General features: G+C 39.5%; 1 protein-coding gene across 1 annotated transcript in view; it reads left to right on the top strand.

The window, feature by feature from the left end:
- The window catches only part of LOC101848233 (retinoblastoma-associated protein), a 46,640-nt gene that overhangs the window by 15,764 nt on the left and 11,859 nt on the right, over positions 1 to 19,017 (top strand). Inside the window, exons 10-22 of the mRNA XM_005106350.3 lie at positions 1,924 to 1,995; positions 2,650 to 2,759; positions 4,251 to 4,331; positions 5,663 to 5,750; positions 8,708 to 8,881; positions 9,434 to 9,548; positions 11,653 to 11,804; positions 12,972 to 13,022; positions 13,981 to 14,111; positions 14,454 to 14,668; positions 15,828 to 15,892; positions 16,578 to 16,655; positions 17,975 to 18,079. Of these exons, the coding sequence (XP_005106407.1) occupies positions 1,924 to 1,995; positions 2,650 to 2,759; positions 4,251 to 4,331; positions 5,663 to 5,750; positions 8,708 to 8,881; positions 9,434 to 9,548; positions 11,653 to 11,804; positions 12,972 to 13,022; positions 13,981 to 14,111; positions 14,454 to 14,668; positions 15,828 to 15,892; positions 16,578 to 16,655; positions 17,975 to 18,079 (1,437 nt within the window). The remainder of the gene's footprint in view (positions 1 to 1,923; positions 1,996 to 2,649; positions 2,760 to 4,250; positions 4,332 to 5,662; positions 5,751 to 8,707; positions 8,882 to 9,433; positions 9,549 to 11,652; positions 11,805 to 12,971; positions 13,023 to 13,980; positions 14,112 to 14,453; positions 14,669 to 15,827; positions 15,893 to 16,577; positions 16,656 to 17,974; positions 18,080 to 19,017) is intronic.

Consider the following 19,017-nt stretch of genomic DNA (forward strand, 5'->3'; position numbering starts at 1 on the left):
TCTCATATAGGTTTGTGTCTCTCTCGCATACATACCATGTCTCTCTCTCTCTCTCTCTCTCACATACTGACAGTGTCTCCTTCGCATACCTACTATCTCTCTCACATTCAGACCACACCTCTCACATACATGATACTGTCTCTCTGATGAACAGTCTATGTCTTTCTCACATTTGTCTTTCTCAAATATATACAGTCCATATCTCTCTCAGACATACATACAGCCTCTCTCACATAAGGCAATCTCTCTCTCACAAACATGCTGTCTCTCTCCCAACAGACCATATATCTGTCATATGCAGACCACATCTCTGTCATATACATGCCATATCACTCTCTCACACACATGCTGTCTCTCTCCCACCAGACTCTATATCTGTCATGTGCAGACCACGTCTCTGTCATATACATGCCATATCACTCTCTCACAAACATGCTGTCTCTCTCCCAACAGACTCTATATCTGTCATATACAGACCACGTCTCTGTCATATACATGCCATATCACTCTCTCACAAACATGCTGTCTCTCTCCCACCAGACTATATATCTGTCATATACAGACCACGTCTCTGTCATATACATGCCATATCACTCGCTCACAAACATGCTGTCTCTCTCCCACCAGACTCTATATCTGTCATGTACAGACCACGTCTCTGTCATATACATGCCATATCACTCGCTCACACACACTGTGCCTCTCTCCCACCAGACTCTATATCTGTCATATACAGACCACGTCTCTGTCATATACATGCCATATCACTCGCTCACAAACATGCTGTCTCTCTCCCACCAGACTCTATATCTGTCATGTACAGACCACGTCTCTGTCATATACATGCCATATCACTCGCTCACACACACTGTGCCTCTCTCCCACCAGACTCTATATCTGTCATATACAGACCACGTCTCTGTCATATACATGCCATATCACTCGCTCACAAACATGCTGTCTCTCTCCCACCAGACTCTATATCTGTCATGTACAGACCACGTCTCTGTCATATACACGCCATATCACTCTCTCACAAACATGCTGTCTCTCTCCCACCAGACTCTATATCTGTCATGTACAGACCACGTCTCTGTCATATACATGCCATATCACTCTCTCACACACATGCTGTCTCTCTCCCACCAGACCATATATCTGTCATATGCAGACCATGTCTCTGTCATATACACGCCATATCACTCGCTCACACACACTGTGCCTCTCCCACCAGACTCTATATCTGTCATCTCTCCCACCAGACTATATCTGTCATGTACAGACCACGTCTCTGTCATATACATGGCATATCACTCGCTCACACACACTGTGCCTCTACATTCACCGTCCTGTTCTCTCTACATGTGCCTCTGTTTGCTCTCCGATCGCTCACATGGATTTTCTGCCCTGGCCATGCAGGTGTTAGGGGAAATGAAAAAGCCGACAGATTGGCTGGTCAGGCCACCTTAGTTGACAATACGGTTCAACCAGATAGGGTCGAGATCCTGAAATGTCTTTCTCGCCAACTGACTGAGGAGGAAGATAGGGAGGCAGAGGCCAGTACTGCCGTGGAGAGGATGATGCTTTTGGGAATAAAAAAAGGAAGTGGAAAATCTGGCATCCTTGCAGGAAAGAACAGAAGAACGTTCAACCAGATGTGCACTGGCACAATCAGTAGAAGGACCCTCGGCAACATTTTGGAGAAAGCAACAGAGCATCAATGGACATGTCCGGAGTGCAGGGATGTTGCTTCCTGAAACAAGAACAAGAACTGTTTGCTCTCACGAAAAACAAAATTTATACTCTTGGAACGTGAGCTAAAGTTTTGTATTGTTTTTATTTATAATTTAATTAGTAAAAAAAATTTTTTTGTGCTTTTCTGTATGACTTGTGTGCTGAATTCCATGTTTTATGTTTATTCAGCAGGTTTCTTATATGAACAAGATTGCACTACCGTACTTCCAGACACTTCTCACGAATGACGGCCAATTAGATGTAAGTATATAGCGGATTGTGTTGCTGAGGGAAAGTTTTGTATGTACCTGTCTGTATTTTTCATTTTTACAAAGACATTGGGAGTGAAGTAATTATTAAAGCTTAATTTACTTGAAGTCATAATTTTAAAAGACTCTCACGATTTTAAGTCATTAGTTAAATGATAGGGAGGCAGCTGTATTGGAACACAGGATAATGGATTACTAAGATCGCGAAATTAAAAGGCTTTGCAAAACATGAAAAAAAGTTAATCGCCAGAAAAAAGACCCTACAGGTATGCAGTGAGTTCTGTGGCTGTTTGCACACATATATAATTAAAATATATAGGCACACAGGTACATTAAGGTACTTGGTTAGATTGCCTTCTGGGAAAGTTATTTATTGGGGATATCTGTTAGGGTGCTGTGTACCACTGATTTATGTGAGGCATCGTGGTGAAATCATGCGCTCGTCAAACTAATTATATTGAAAGTACTAGTGTTCTTCCAACGGTTAGTAAATTTTGGTACGATTTTTGTTGTTTTGCTCAACACCTTTTATCTCCATGGAAAAACACATTTCTGTGTTGATTTGTCTGAAAAACGTTGACTAAAGACACAAAAAGTAGCATTTTTCTCACATGATAATGAGCTGTCTGTTTTTTGTCCATTTCAGTTAGACCAGCTGTGTGCAGAATATGACGTTATCTACAAGAAAGGAGGCGGCATTGACGAAATGCTCTTTCTGGAGAGAGATTGGCACCTGATGCCACTTGATATCACAAGGTTTGTTATGATAGAAGGTTGTTGCATTTTGATTTCTTCCCATTTTTAAGATTTGGAAGGAATACTCTGTCATCTGTCTCCATCACCCCTGTCAACAGTTGGAGCTTAACATAATATCTCCAAAGTCAACTGGCGTCTGTGGTGTGGTGTTTAAGTCCTACGTTGTTGCAAAAGACCTGATTAGATTCCCTCATGGGGACAATTTAGAGTATCTTTGTCCTTCTGCTGGGACATTGTATCCATCTTTGTCTAGTTGGCCCTGACAGGCAGGGTTGATGCCTACCTCGAAAATGATCTAATTGTGTCAATGGGGGCATAAAAACAGTTTTTTTAAACAAATTCATGCAGTTCACCCGTTTTCTCAATCGAAAAAAGTTTGCTTAAATTTAGCCTACTTTCTTGTTATACTTTCTTCTATCAACAATTCGTTGGCAGAAGCCTTTAATTCTTAAGCGTTTTGTAAAAGTTAAATGTGGGTGGTTGAGGGAACCACATGTATGTCTTACTATTTTCGTTCCCTTTTTTTTCTGGTTTGTCTGCTTGTCTGGTTTTTTTCTCAACACTAACTGACCATCATTTTGCTGATATACTTCTTGCAGACTCAAAAAAATTAAAATTGTTTTTAAAAAAGCCATGCAAAATGTTGGCTTCCTTATTTGATCTCCTTTTTCTTCATAGTGTGTTATAAGGCTCAGTACTGATCATGCTCCTCTGAATGCTTATTTCTTGTAGCCAATTTGCACAAAGTATTTTTTTTTTTTTCTCTGCCTTACTTTGTAAACCCCTCCCTCCTTTGGGTTTGCTGTTGCTGAGTTTGTAGGTAGGTGTAAGACTAGTCACTTCACAAGAAGAATAGTTATTATTCGAAGTATTTCTTTTCAGTTTAACTCCATATTGGCTGTGTCTATTAACGCCCTTTTTGTTTGCAAATACAACTTCCACAAATTTTTAAATTTTTAAATAAAAAAAAATACAAAAAACCAAACAAACAAAAAAAACCAAATCCCAGTAGCACTCATGTGGCAAAGATCTTCTTCAGTCCTCCTTTTGGAATTTACTTTACTCCACACGTCAGGGGTCTCCGTTCCCAGTGAGGCCAGTATGGGGATAGCCATAATGTCATGCGTGAAGGACTATTTTCAAGAACGGGGGGCTGACACTGATGTTGGTCTTTACCAGTACGTGGTTGTCAGGTGTACTGGTGTGGTTTGCTCCTTCTTTCCTAATCAAACAGCTATTGTCCTTTTCTCTCCTTCTTTTCTTCATATGTTACTCCCAAATATATTTCTAATCTTCGGTTTACATATGACTTAATTGTGCTGCAGGTTCTGCTAAACTCTTACAAAAACTAAAGCTAAAACACCATTACCACTTCTCATGTTTAGTTATGTGCATGCATTTGAAACTCAAAATTGTCTCTCAAAATGGCCTGCTTATTAATGCCTTATTTATTAGGATGTGCTTATATAAATTCCATTTTGTCTTTCTCAGTGGATTTGATGCACTCAGCATTGACAATGACCGTCAAAAGGATAAGCAAAGCTCTCCTCTAGGCAGTATGACCCCCACAAGGTAATGTTGTTATCGATCCAGTAACAGCTGGGCTCTTGCCGTTCTGTTCAATGCCACGTAAGGATAAGTGCAGGTTTGCTGTAGCTGCAGTAATGTTCCATAGAGTGTGTTGTCAATGTTAGGTCTCGGAGGGAGAAGAGTAGCTCTGATGTCATTTAGGTGATAATCCACAGTCTCATATGCGTATTTTCACAAAGCACACATTGAGGGAATTTCTGGTTTTATTTTGTTTAAGTGGAAGTTGATCTGTAATGTTCTGTTCATATGCGTAAGATCGGGGTCTGTTTCTGTCTGTGTAGGTGGTTGATATTGTCATTTTTTCATTTTGTTGTGGTCATACCCACAAGGTAGTAATTTGGTGTCATCTAAGTGTGTCTCTTTATGTTTTTTTTTGTCGTGTTTTTTGCTGTAAAACAAATTTCCAAGTTACAAAAGTTTTCTTTTTTTTTCTTCTGTTTCTTTTGCAAATTTACATATGGACAGCTGTTAAGACAAAAAAAAACCAATTGATAAAAATTGCTCAAGGAAAAGAAAGATGCCAGTTACTTTCATTATTTTGACAAGCGCCTGATTTCACCACGGTGCCTCACTTACAGAACTATCTCACATATCATGGTGGCCTTAGGGACAAACCCAAAGTAGGGTGCTGTGCTCCTAGGGGAGGAATCATGTCTTTTAAAGTTAAATGTTTGTGGGTGGTTGGCGGGTGCTCTGGTGTGGTTTGCTCCTTCTTTCCTATCAAACATCTATCGTCCTGATCTCTCCTCCTTTTTTGTGTTCGTTACTCTCTTGTAACACCTCTAATCTTCGGCACTTATATGACCTTATTGTGTTGCAAGTGCCGTAAAACTCTTACTAAAACAAAGTGAAACGTTTCTTTGCCTCGATTGGTAGGTTTTGCTCCTCTTTTTCTTAATTTATGAGATTCCAGAACCATAACTGTTGTGTTACCCTGAGCTGCATTTGGCCTGTGGTTCCATTGCTTCATGGCTGTCTCAACAGATTCTTAACATCTTCCACTTCAGAGTCTTGAGACTCGCATCAACCACCATTTTATGCTCAGATTACTTTTTTCTTTGTACTGTGTGATAGGAAAATCATTTCCCTGCATTTTGTTGTAGAACCCTTTTGGGTTATTGTGAAAAAATTGTCCGGAATTGTTATTTTTTTTCTGATTACAAACAGGAATAAAGCACTTGATCCCCAGTGAAAATGGCTTGGTATAGAAAGAGTTAGAATTGTTTCGGGTTGTTAAATGAAATTGGGCATGATGATAATGCATACTTTTTATTCTTTTCACCTCATCATCTCTCACTGTTTTGTCCAAACAGGGCTGCTGTTTCAACTGTGCAGCAGTTCATGTCTATAGTGAAGCCTATGAAAGCAGAACCTACAAAGAGTCTTCTAAAAATCTTTAAAGTAAGTGATTATTGAGTGAAATGTTGTCTTTCTTTTACAGAATTAATTCTCTAACTGGGATTATAATAGACCTGCATGTTTGCCGACAATCGTCTGAAATCCGACAATCACGACCCGACCCGCGAACCGGCCGATGCTATCGCTAGGCCCGCCTGTATCAGTCAATGTGCGTAGTGCGAGGCCTGGCCGACTGCCAGCGACCCCTTTTTCTCCCGTCGGCACTTTCGTTTTCGTGCCGACCGCCGACGCGTGCACCGCTGACTGCCGACGTCGGCGTTTCCGACATAATTGTCGGAACCTAAGTAGAAATGCGAATACGAAAAAGGACGACAACCTAAATTATCTACTTTCAGTTTCGTGCTCGAGCGGCCATTTTTAATTTCGTTTGTTGACTAATTCAATTGTTTAGATCGTGTTGATTCATTCATCAAGTCCGACTCTCTTGTTCTAATAGAATCTAGATCTAGATCTAGATTTATATAGATCATTATAGACCTCAATGGAGGATTCATATTCCAATTCTATTGTGTCAAACCCTATCATAGGTTGTGCTGTAATATTAATATTGGTAAAAATAAGCAATTCATCAGGTGCGTGAATTATTTATTTTTATTTAGATCTCTAGATCTAGAATCTAGATCTAGATCTAGACTCAGCTGAGTCCCTCTGTTCGGGATCGGATGCGGATTTCGAGTTCAAGGCCTATTCCTATTCACTTGTTCTACTAGATCTAGATCTAGATTTATTTAGATTACTAGATCTAGATCTATATGGAGGATTCATATTCCAATTCTATTGTGTTATTGTATCAAACCCTATAGCAATGTAGATGTAAGCCATATATAGATCTAGAATCTAGATCTAGATTTTATATGCTTATTGTTTGTTTTAGGGTGTGGTTTTTTAATTTAATTTTTTTTTTTCATTTAGGACTTGTTTTGGCCTTTTTACATGAGGCCCGTTGCAGGTTCTTTTCGGGGTAGGGTTAGGGTTAGGTCTCTTTTTTATTGTGTTTTTTGGGGTGGTCGCTCGTTACTCGGATGTCCTTCCTTATGACACCCACAAAGGCTTTTTTTTTGGGGGGGGGGGGTTGCGCAAAATTTTCAGACAATCTGGTTGAGGCTCACATGCAGGTCTATTATAAGTTTTAGAGTAAATGAGTTACAATACAGCTGTTACAGATCAAGAATGCGGTCCTATCAGAGGGAGAAACAAAAATACAGGTGAACCAGTCCAAGATGTCCACCCATTGTCCGGGACAAAAGAGATCTCTCTCTCTCTCCCTTTCCCTCTCCCTCTCCCTCCCCCCCCCCCCCTCTCTCTCTCTCTCTCTCTCTCTCTCTCTCTTTTTTGGTAAGTGTTTTACGATGCTCGCAACTGCATAAGGTCATATGAGCGCGCGGGACACACCAACCATTTTCAATTGGTAGGAAATTTTGAATTTTGCCTGGGTGGTGGCCGAAGCCTACTCGTATCGATTTTGGACCACCAAGGGATCTTTAACGTGCGCAACTTGCAGCTCCAAGATTTTTCGCCCTTGTCAGAGAAGACTAGGAGTAGATCTTTCCTACCAGGAGATCAGGGGTATGGTTGAAAGACAGCAGTAAGGAGCCAAGGATTAGCAGTAGAAAGACTGCAGAAAGAGTCAGGAGCCCAGTGGAGGGGGCAAAGGAGGGGGTGGGGGAAGAAAGTGGCGACGAAGGCAGACAGAATATTGCAAGAGAGAAGGAAAGAAGGTGAAAGGAGACAATTTTAGAGAAGAAAATTTTTCGGCCGCTACCCGGATTCAAACCCGGGACCTTTGAATGAGAGGCGAACGCATTAACTTCTAGACCACGAGAGCCCCCCGAAAGAGATCATCTCGGACAGTGTCAATATGTTATCGATAGAGAAAAAGAGGGGGGGAGGGGGGTGTGTGTGTGAAGTGGGAAGTGGTTGCTTATATAGGGGCGATTGTCTTGAACAGGTATTGATTACAGCTAACTGCATATATGCTGAGACCTGTATAGAGGAGATAGGTTTTATAGTTGAAGAGTTACTACTTGCAGTTTCCCCCGTTATCCCGTAAAAAAAAAATCAACCACTGTGTCCTGTATGATTTTTTTTCCAGCCTTGAACTTGAATGACTTCCCTTGTGTTTGTGTGCTTCCTTTCCTACTCACATCTAGAAACTGTGTATATATATTTATATATATATATAGAGAGAGAATTGCCTTTAGACTTGTGTGTGCCATATTTATCTTATGACGTTTGAATGCCCTGAATACCCCAATGGATGGTCGGAGGGTGCCACCGGAAGGTCCCTATTATTTCCGTTTCTCAATTATTCTGGCCCTCTCTTGCGTAATCCTTACACTGAATGATAGTTATTTGTGCCGATGTATTTTTCTTTGCTCAAAGTAATCTGTGTGTTATCACGCTGGCTTGATGCAAATTACAGCTCAGCTCTTTGATTATTGTTACATTGTGTAGTCTGATGAAGCTGGTGGTTGGAGGTACGTCCTCAGATATGATGAGATGAGACAAGATAAACTTACTTGATCCTCGAGGTATATTTTCTATACTCATTAGGCGCACACATGTTCATACACATAGTGATCATTCTGTTTCACATGATGATCCTTAGATTTGTGTTATACAGTCGAATCTGCTCTGACAGCCACTTGTCCAACAGAATCACCTGTACGCTCACGCACGCACACACAGAGGGTTTTTTGAAAATCAGTGTAATGGCACTGTCCATGAAGTCTTAAGTGTTCAAGACTTCAATTTTTCTCACCAACAATAGATGACCGCCTTGGACAATTTTGAATGTTCTTTTGCTTTCTCTCCATTATTTCTGTCTGTCTCGCCCTTTCCCAGCACTAAATGGCCGTTATTGTCTGGATATGCTTCTCTTTACTCAACTTCAACATGGTCTGGCGATAATGGTGATGGATGTATGTCTTTTGATCCAGTGGTGCAAGCCTGACCCGACTGAGTTAGTGAGGGAGCAAGTCCTCGCTCTGCAGAACGCGTTTGTCAACAAGTACAAGACCTTGATGGGGCAGAAGGACATCTATGTGCCATGTTGCCGCTACTCCAATGCCATCAGACTTTTCTTCAAGGTCCTCGAATCAATGCTAGAAAAGGTGTTGTGTTTTTTTACTGATTGCTTCTGTTGGAGACCATACACTCTAATTCCTGATTTTTACACCCTAGGACACAGTATTTTGAGATGTTTATAAAAAATTATGTAAAAGAACCCAAATTTGATTATCTTAAATAATTGTGATCTCAAAAAGTAGCAAACTAAGGCCAGCAACTATTTTTCTGTTATAGAATGTAAATAAAGTTGTTGGTTTTTTTAAAGACGGATCAGAGCATACGTTTATGGACATTGCAGTATATTGTTTGTGTGTACTTGGCCCAATTTTGTTTTTATTATACAGTGAATTAACGACATGAGTCATCAACAAATTCAGGATGGCTTGGTATAAAGCTACTGAAAGATAATAGAAGAAGCAAATCTGAACAGAATCCTCTTTTACAGTTGTCCACTGTTAAGTGTTGTACTTGCAGAGAGATGAGGCTGTGTAATTTTGGAGATCAGACTGTTGTTCTATAGTAGTTGTGCCACATCTTTTATAGTAGTTTTGACTCATCAAATGCTTATATCTCTATATTGATTTTTTTCTTTACAGGAGTCGAAACGGTTGTCGGAGAATCTCTTGGGCACTTTGCTTCAAAAAAAGGAATTCATTCAGTCTATGGTGGCAGTCAGCTGTGAGGTCACCATCGCTACATTTGGTCAGAGTTGTAAGTTGTAGCTGTTGTGTGCTGTTTTATTTATTTGAGTTTCCACCTTGAGCTAAATAGAAGCTCATCGGCCCTGTCTTTGTTTTAATGGAGGAGTGAAAAAAAAACTTTTAAAGTCAGGCGGAAATGAAAGATAAAAAACAGTACGGCCTGTACGGCAGACCCTCCAGCGGTCTATGTGGGATTTTGTTCACTCCAGGTTCTCTATGTCTCCATTGTCAACAGTAAGGTAGCCATGGTATAATGGGAGGAAAATGATTTAATTTTTTTTAATTATCAGAAAGGGGTGGCTGAAGTAGACCTTTGCCCACTGAGCCTTTGTGCTATGTTTCAATAGGTATTAATGTACCGTGCTTCCACTCTTCCGTATTTTTACGGAAATCTGTACTTTCTGCTAGTTCCGTACTTGTTCCTCTGTCATTATGCTAGTTCCGTACTTGTTCCTCTGTCATTATCAACTCCCACCGTAAAAATGTGCGATAGCGTAGGACTACCGAAATTTCGTAGCAAAAGATCCGTACTCGCCTTCCTATAGTCTTGTATAAGATACGGATATTTATGGTAATTCTCTCGGCAATAGTTTATGTTTATAGAAACCTGCCAGATTGCGCATTTCCTGCAATCGGCCATTATTCCGCTATGCCCCATGCGTTCATTGCGGGGTCGGCAGTACATTTTTTACCTGCAGATTGATCAAATTATGGCGAATTTTTTGTGCCACTTTCCTCCTTTCTGTCATTCCCTCATTCCGTCTGTCTATCTTCGGATTGTTGCCGCGGCTGGAAAATCTGCGCGTTGATCAAGTGTATTGACGTGTGATCTTATACAGAAAATTACTGTCAGAAAGAAACTTTTTTGCAAATTTATTGTCCAGATGTAGATCTAGAGAAATTATCAGTGCGAAGATTCTACGGCGCGGGAACGAGATAAGGGCCGCGATGAAAGAAATTTGTGCTAAAACTAATAAAATCAAGAATAATTCGAAGTGGTGTTCCAAGGTTTGGACATGCAACATTCAGACGTAAAAATTGAGGAAAATTTGGGTATACGCTGGGTAACTAATGTGAACGTACATATCTATTCATTATTCCTAGGTTTGCCTTCTATCAATGGTGCGATTACAAATTAATTATAGTCGCAATGGAAGGGGAACCTGCTTTTAAACATTGCCAGCAATGGAAAGATATGTTGGTGAAGAAATCAAACAAGACTAGTATGGGTTGTTGGCTATCTCTTCAAACAGGCTCCCAAATGCCTTTTTCAACCCTCTAAAAGTACCCCATTTCAATTTCTTCAGGGGCTTCGTCCCCTGAACCCCCACCGGGACGCTGTCCCTGGACCCTGATGGGGGCAAACCGCGGCAGAATTTTCCTTACCTTTTGGCTTCAGCTGGTGGAAGCACTGAATGTAGAGACCTTATGACTGGGGCCTATTGCATTTTAACATCATTGAAGTTGTCTCAGCTACATGCATTAACTTCAGACCATTTTTCTCAATATGTCGTAAGGAAATGAGAAGGGGGAAATTTGTCACGCCAAAGTTGAACCCTTTAAAAATCATTCTCATCTTTTGGGCCTCATTGAATTTGTCGTAAAATTTTGCTTAGGAGGTAAACTCGGTCTGTGGGTTCTGTTACTGCTTAAAGTAATCAAAAACTTTTTTGATATCGTAATTAATAGAGGAAGAAAGAGATTTATATCAGAGTAACAAGTCTTTTGTTCATGTTTATTTAGATGTTAAGGAATACAAAAAATTGCAAAAATAATTTACTTCTATCGCTATATGTGGCAGCCATAGATTTTTTAATAAAATGTGAGTGGTTGGCGGGTGCTCTGGTGTGGTTTGCTCCTTCTTTCCTATCCATCGTCTATCATGCTTATCTCCTTTCCTTCTTTTCTTTGTTGTATGTTACTCCCAAGTGACACCTCTAATCTTCGACACTTATATGACCTATTTGTGTTGCAAGTACCATAAAACTCTTATAAAGATTAAACTGAAGATCTGGGCGGCGGTACAGATTAGGAAGCCAAGCCCGATGTAAATGTGTAAATCTTGTTTTCAGTTCTTCAATTATTTTTTTATTTATTTTTTTTTAAATCTCCAGGGAGCCAGGCATCAGGCTCGATGACCTCAGAAGCAGCCAAGTCCAAGTTTCCGTGGGTGCTGGAAATTTTTGACCTCCAGGCGTATGAGTTTTACAAGGTGATAGAGAGCTTCATCAAAGCTGAGCCATTGCTTCCTGCTGTCATTGTGAAGGTAAGAAGAAAAAGGGAAAGACAGTTTTAGTTTTATCAGAGTTTGTTTTTTTTTTTTTTTTGGGGGGGGGGGTTGGTATTCATTAGGAAATTTCATTCTCAAAGACAAGCGTAATGTGAGTAGTGTATATCTGTTGCTGCATGTTGAAATCAGGCGTTCGTCAAAATAATGAAAGTACAGAAACGGACATTTTTCCGCCTGTTGGGCAATTTAGATAAAAATTTCTTTTTTGTAGTTCAACATCTTTTATGTCTATTTAAGGACACGTTTCTGTATGGATTTTACCCCCTTTATAATGAATTAATTTAAAATTGTAAGACAGGCTTTCAATAAATTCACATTTACCAGTTGTGTTTGATGAATGTCATTCTAGCACAAATATTTCATTACATTCTGGAAGGAGTGTGTCTGTTCATGACTTTGTCTCAGTCATGTCACTTACTCATACTGTTTGGTGAACTATGGCTTTTAACTCATTATCGCTGGTGGTTGGCGGGTGCTCTGGTGTGGTTTGCTCCTTCTTTCCTATCAAATATCTATGGTCCTTATCTCCCCTCCCTCTATTTTATGTTTGTTACTCTCTTGTAACTCCTCTAATCTTCTGGAGCTTATATGACCATATGCAGTTGCGAGCGCCGCAAAATCTCTACTAAAACGAAACAAAAAACTCATTATCTCCGACAAGCTGATCCCAGTAGCTCGCGGTCGAAACTGCTATGCCAGTGAGCCGCTGGCAGCGGCTTGGGATAATTTTTTTTAGGACGACTTTAATGTCAGATTAGTTTTCAGCAATTGCTGAAAATGGGTCTATGTTACCAGTTCATTCATTCATTAGTTTCACACATTCTTTTTTGAAGACAATCCTGTAAGCTGTCAAAATTTTAGCACAGCAATGAAACTCCTTCCTGCTTCGGAGTCGTATATTTATTTCATATATACATTAACTTTGGGACAAATATTACATGTATATTTTGCTTGTTGCTTACTTTACTTTAAGCTCACTAGTAATGTACTTGGGTTTGTCTGAATCACAATAATTAATTCATATATATGTCGAAGGAAATTTGAGACATAAATTCGGAACTTGAAAACAGTCTTATTTTCGTAGAAACTTTTCATTTTGCTCCTCATTTTCTTTATAACTGTTACTTTATTTTTCTCCCACAGCATTTGCAGAATGTGGAGCAATACATTTTGGAGAGTCTGGCATGGAAAAAGGTATGTGTAGGCTTTTAACAGCTTTGGTTGAGTCTACAGCCTGGGCAGGTCTATTCTTTCCTGATTTTCAAGTATATTGCTCTCTGGCTAAGACTAAGAGCATGCACCTGGGTGACAAGAAATACTTGCTATTATGCAAATGTGCTATTATGTGAATTCCGAAAGGGAGTAATCTAGAGAAAAGAGGGCAGGTGTTTGCCTGGCTTCAATCAGTCCTCAAGTGAAATGAGTCCTTTTGTGGCTGATCCAGACATTTTCATGGTGTCTTAAAGCAAAAAGTATATCACAAGTTCCATCAAGCATAGTACAACTACCTTGGAATTTTTTTGAAAAATCCAAACAAACTATACTTATGATGAAATGAAATGTGCACATGGACCTGCTGTGATGTAATGTGGGGGGGTGGGGGGTTATAAAAATAATAATAGATAGCATTTGTATAGCGCATATCCCCGCTCAACAGCAGGCTCTCTGCACTTTACACTATATTATTACCCCAGCAGACCATAGAACACTCCGAAACATTCTTAGCTTCCCGTGAAGCATACAGTGCAAGCAGCTGATTAAGCGCTCAAACACTAACATACTGACAAGATCTTTCGCTGTCTATAGCCGGGTACCCGTTCCCACCTGGGTGAAGTGAGGAAAATTTGTGTAAAGTGCCTTTCCCAAGGACACAACGTCGGGTCCCTGACGGGATTCGAACCCACGACCTTACGGTTGCGAGTCCGAGAGGGTTATGGGAGGGGAGGTCAAGACTGTATAATATCACTGTCTATAAAGTATAGATAGTTAAAGAAAAGGAAACGTTCTTTGTGGCCCTTTGTTTCTCACAAATGTGTCTTGCATTTATATAAGTCTATACTTTTCTGCGAAAACAAACGAAATTGAAAAATGATTTAGACCATCATTCCCATTATATTTTTTTCCCCTCCAATTTCCTTTTCATTTCTTTCAGGACTCCATGCTGTTTAATGTGATGGGCACCTGGGAAGTTGGACAGATGACCACACCCACCAACTCTCCAGCGAAATCTCCAGACAAAAGTAACAGTGTGAGGGCTGAGCAGAACGAGTCGCCCGCTCATTTGTGAGTCACCGGGTTTTTGGAAAACTCGCTTTCTTTCTTTCTATATCTACCTCTTTCCTTCCCTCACTTCTGATTCTGCCTTGTCCCCTTTACTTCCCCCTCGTCTCCTCTCACACTCCCTCTCCTTCCCTCCCCTTCCTTTCATCCCCCTCCGTCCTTTCTTCCCTCCCTTCTTCCCTCCCTTCTTCCCTCTCCTTCCCTCTCCTTCCCTCTCACTCTATTCTCTGTCTCTCTCTCTCCCTCCCTCTCCCTCTCCCTCTCCCTCATATGTGTCTGGTTCAGTATGAATTGTAGGGTATATTCCATAATTAATTTTGAATTTCAATCTTTCTTCTTGGTCAGATTCATGTCTCCGGTGCGCCAACTCTTTCCACCTCAAGGGTCTCCCGTAAAAGTGGAACAGTCTGCTTCAACCCCCATCTCTTCACCGTCCAAAACAGAATCTCCTGCCAAAGAAGGTTCACCTGCTCACTCAGCCAACAGCAGCTCTGACACTTCAACCTCAGTGAGGCCTCCGGCCAGAAAGTCTCAGTCGTTATCTCATTTTTTAAGTCGTGGTGAGTACATTTTCTGTTTGTGAGGTTTACTGACAAAATGAGTTGCCTCTCGCAGTCCACAAGTGGAGATATCAGCCAAAAATCGACAGGAGGGTCAAATTTGCGAATTTTCAATGGATGCCATTTTCTTCAGGTATAGCATGTCTTTTATTATTTCATACTTATAAATTGCACAGACTCGGTCTATAAATTTGAGGTTTCTTATTTCCATAGAGATAAAATCGGAGAAGTGACTCATTTTGTCTGCACACCTCACTTTTGTTTGAAACTAATTGTGAGAAATGGTCAGCATTTTAGATCTATCATAGACTCGGTGGCCTAATGATTATCCTGCCAGGTATGTTATTCAGAGGTTTTGAGTTCAAAGCCGTGGAGAATTGGTTTCCTGAAAAAGACGTATAAAACTTGCAAGTACATATTTTTGATTATTACCATCAAGTTGGTGTAAAGCATGGCATTTTATTGCTCTGTGTTTGTGGACCTTTTTTTATCTTAAACTTACAGGGAATTTCGTTTCCCTTTATGTATGCATAATTAAGAGCACTTGAAAGACTAGTCGATCCCCGAGTATGACACTTTACTGTGATGTTTAAGTTAGTCCAGGACTTTCTCTTGTCTAAACTGTGGTGTAGTTTGTTCTATGTCCTTCCTTGCCATTATCATCCTCATCTCTCCTCCTTTTTTTAAGTTACTCTCTAGTAACACATTATCTTCTGAATTTATATGACCTGTGTTGTCAGTGCTGTAAAACTTTGACCAAAGCTTTAAAAAAAAACCCACAAAAAATCCCAGCCTAAACTTTTATTGTAAACTTTTTAAATGCCATTGTATACTTGATTTGCATTGATAGTTTTCATGCTTTATGTTGCTGTTCATCACTTGTTTGCTGGATACAGCTACATCATTTTTAGCCAAGTTGAACTTGAAACTGGCAGCTATGATGTAATGATTAGGCGTTTCTCCCTCGCACACAGGAAAAGTGTTTGCTTTCAACTTGTGGAAGTTTTGTCATGTATGTTTGAGTGTCTGCTCTGTTGTTGTTTGTCTCTCTCTCTGCCAGGGATGGCCCTTTCAGGAAAGATCAAAGCACCCTGCCTCATAAATTGTCTAAATTGTATTGATGGGGCTTTAAAACATTTACTCTATTTCTTCTCATCAGTGTGCAGGCTGGGCTACTGTCGTCTCTCTAAGCTGTGCACCAATCTGCAGATCGCCAAGGATGTGGTAAGATTGCCTATTTGTTGTGTTAGTGTCAAGGAGGATGGGTGCCACTGCTAAGTCTTGCCTAATTTGTTTTTCCACAGTTGTTTCTGTCTGTCTATCTTGCTTGTTCTCTGAGCTAAATGGACATCATTGAATGGATGTCCTTTTTTGAAAAATCAAAAAAGCATTATTGTTGACAGGAGAGGGAATTTCGATTTACTGTAGCTTGATTTGGAGGGAAAACAGGCGTTTTAGCATTTCTGGTTTGAAATAATAATATATGAAAATTGTTTGCCAAATTTTCATAAGGATGTTATAAAAAGTGCTGGTTGTGATTGTGAGTGAACAGGGTGAGAATAGTCAGTTTTTTTGGTTTTCTAGGTTCTGTTGGCCTGCTTGAGCAAGGGTCTTTTTCTTTTTCTTTCTTTTTTTTTTTTCCTTTTTGGTTTGGTGCCAAATTTATTTTAAAATTCACAAGATTTTCCATTCTAGACATTGTCTGGCTTCTTTCTAGTCCTCTTTCCTTTCATTGTATGACTTAAATTTTGTTTATGGGATATCTTTCATTTAGCTATCAATGTATGAATTTCCTTTCATGGCTTAACTTAATTTATACAATTGTCTTATATTTAAGAATCTTGGGGTTTTTTGGGTCTTATCTCACTGCACCTTTCCAGCTCAACTGGTCTCATCTTATGTATTTCAGCAACACAAAATCTGGACTTGCTTCGAGCACTGTGTCACGCAAATGCCAAACTTGATTAAAAACCGCCATATAGATCAGGTAAGGGTACAGACGCATCTTTTGCAACAAATGTTTGTTTGCAATGTCATAATCTTGCTTTAAAAAAAAATTTATTCCATGATGCTAAAACAGAAATAACAAAACAACCCATTTCTAATCCTTTAGCATTGTTTTCCTCTAAGAACCTGAAAACTCTCCATTTTTCCATATCCTTACTATCGTCATTTCCCTCTACTTCTTTTGTATGTTTGTCACACTCTTGTGACCCGTTATTTCCGGGGTGCCTTGATAGTCGAAGCAGACTTTGTGCTGTTGAAGCTAGAGGGGTAAGCAGAGTAAGGAAATCTCTGTTGACATTCACCCTTTTGCGCTCATATGACTTTATGCAGTTGCGAGCGCCGTAAAACCTAAACTAAAACTAAACTAAAACTCTTCATTTGGAATTTTTTTGTGAGAAATGTGCTTTTTTATTAACTGAGACTGCACCCATGATAGATAATGCAGTTTCCTTTAAAAAAAAAATGATAACCCCTTGAGACTGACGATAGATGTTTAATCTCTGTAAAACCTTTGCTTGGTATGGCTTTACCTTTGTGATTGCTTCTAAGGTCAGTTTATTCCTTTACATTAGGGCGAACTTCTAGAATTTGAATCATACTTCAATTTGGCTCAACCATTATTATGTTGTAGAGGGTGCCATATCTGCAGGCCTGCTGTACCAGTGTTTTGTACAGGTCCTGTAATCAGCGGTAGCGCAAGAAACTACATAACGCAGAACAAATGTTTCTGAGTGATTGACCTGCACTCTTTTGTGCTATTTTGTTTTTCTTCGGTATCCATATGCCTATTTGTATCATATTACTTTGTCAATCTGGGTTATTGTTTTGAAAAATTTCAGCTACTTTTCATAAGATTAAGTTCACTGGAGTTAAAATGATTTATTTCCACTTCAGCTTTTCCAAGTCTTTTTAATGTACAGATTGTTTTAGTTCACTTTTACTTTACTTGTCTTGTTGAATCTTCGACTTGTGTTCCATCCCAGTACCTTTAGTCTTTTGTAGAAGTGTTGATTTTTTCTTCTTCTTCATCTTTTCTTAGTTTTTCTTAATGTATTGTTTGTTTTGTTTTACCTGAGCTTTCCTTGATCTTTTTCTGATGTGTTTGAGGTCACATAGAATTTCAGACAAGATGACTTTTGTGAGCTACAGCTTACCTCCTTTCTTTCTTCCCTCCACAAACTTTCTTTACCCCTTGGTGAAACAGTTACCCGATTTTTTAAGCAGTTTTCTGAAGCAACCTTTTTTTGTATTGTTTCCTCTCCTCTATTCCAAACTTCATTTTTAAAAAATATGTCTCAGATCCTTATGTGCTGCATCTTTGGGATGTGCAAAGTTGTGGGACAAGACGTTCGGTTCAAGAGCATTGTGCATGAATACAAGACGATGGCTCATGCTAGACCTGAGGTAAGTACCATACCTGAATTAGCTTCACCAGAGCTAGAGGAAATTTAAATTGTCATGTTCTCTTGAAATATCTTCAGCAAGCTGCTTAACTGTTCAAGCTTTTTTTTTCTCTTCTACATTCAGAATTTGAATTTGGACAAAATATTCCTCAAACATGTGCAACTAATACCACAGACTAAGAAACTGCAATTTACAAAAATTCAAAATTTTGGACTTACAACTGACAGCTGTACTAATTTTGCTTGGGGATCGGTCAGTTTAAATTCTTACAGATTTTGGTAAAAGTATAAGCCTCCACATCTTCATACATCACTATGGGTACAGAGAACTGTTCGCTATTCTTGTAAGACAAAGTTGCTACTCGGATGTTGCATACTAAGTTAAACAGTTTAAAATTAGAGGCTACACTTTACTTTCACCCACCGCGTTTTTGTTCCCAGTTGCTATGGATATTGGGCATCACGAGGAAAGGTGGTAATAGTGTTTGGTTCCCATCATCCTTTTAGTTGTCCAGGAAATGCTGCTGAATTGGATATAAAGAGTAGAGCAAACACAACTTAATGACTTTCACATTGTGAAGTGACAATCATGCTGCTTGCTGTTGGGTACCGTATAGCTTGTAATTTATCAATATAAAAAAAAAAGACTAATGTAAGAGGGATTTCATAGGTTATTAAATAATTTTTTCTGCATGCCGTTATTAAGGGAAGACCTGGGTCGGCGATCCCAGGCAATATCGATAAAATTGTTCAAACTATCCAACTTTTTTTTTTTGCGGAAAAACTTCCTTTGACATCTGTTGTATCTGGTCACGATGAAGAAACTGTTGAAAAAGCACCCAAAATGAAATAAAAGGACGTTTGAAAAGTGCAAATTGCTCTTAAAATCCTTTTTAAAAATCCCTGGGTTTTTTTCTGTTTTTCTCAAAATCTACTTTT

The sequence above is a fragment of the Aplysia californica genome, unplaced genomic scaffold (genome assembly GCF_000002075.1).
Source record: "Aplysia californica isolate F4 #8 unplaced genomic scaffold, AplCal3.0 scaffold00528, whole genome shotgun sequence".
NCBI lineage: Eukaryota > Metazoa > Mollusca > Gastropoda > Aplysiida > Aplysiidae > Aplysia > Aplysia californica.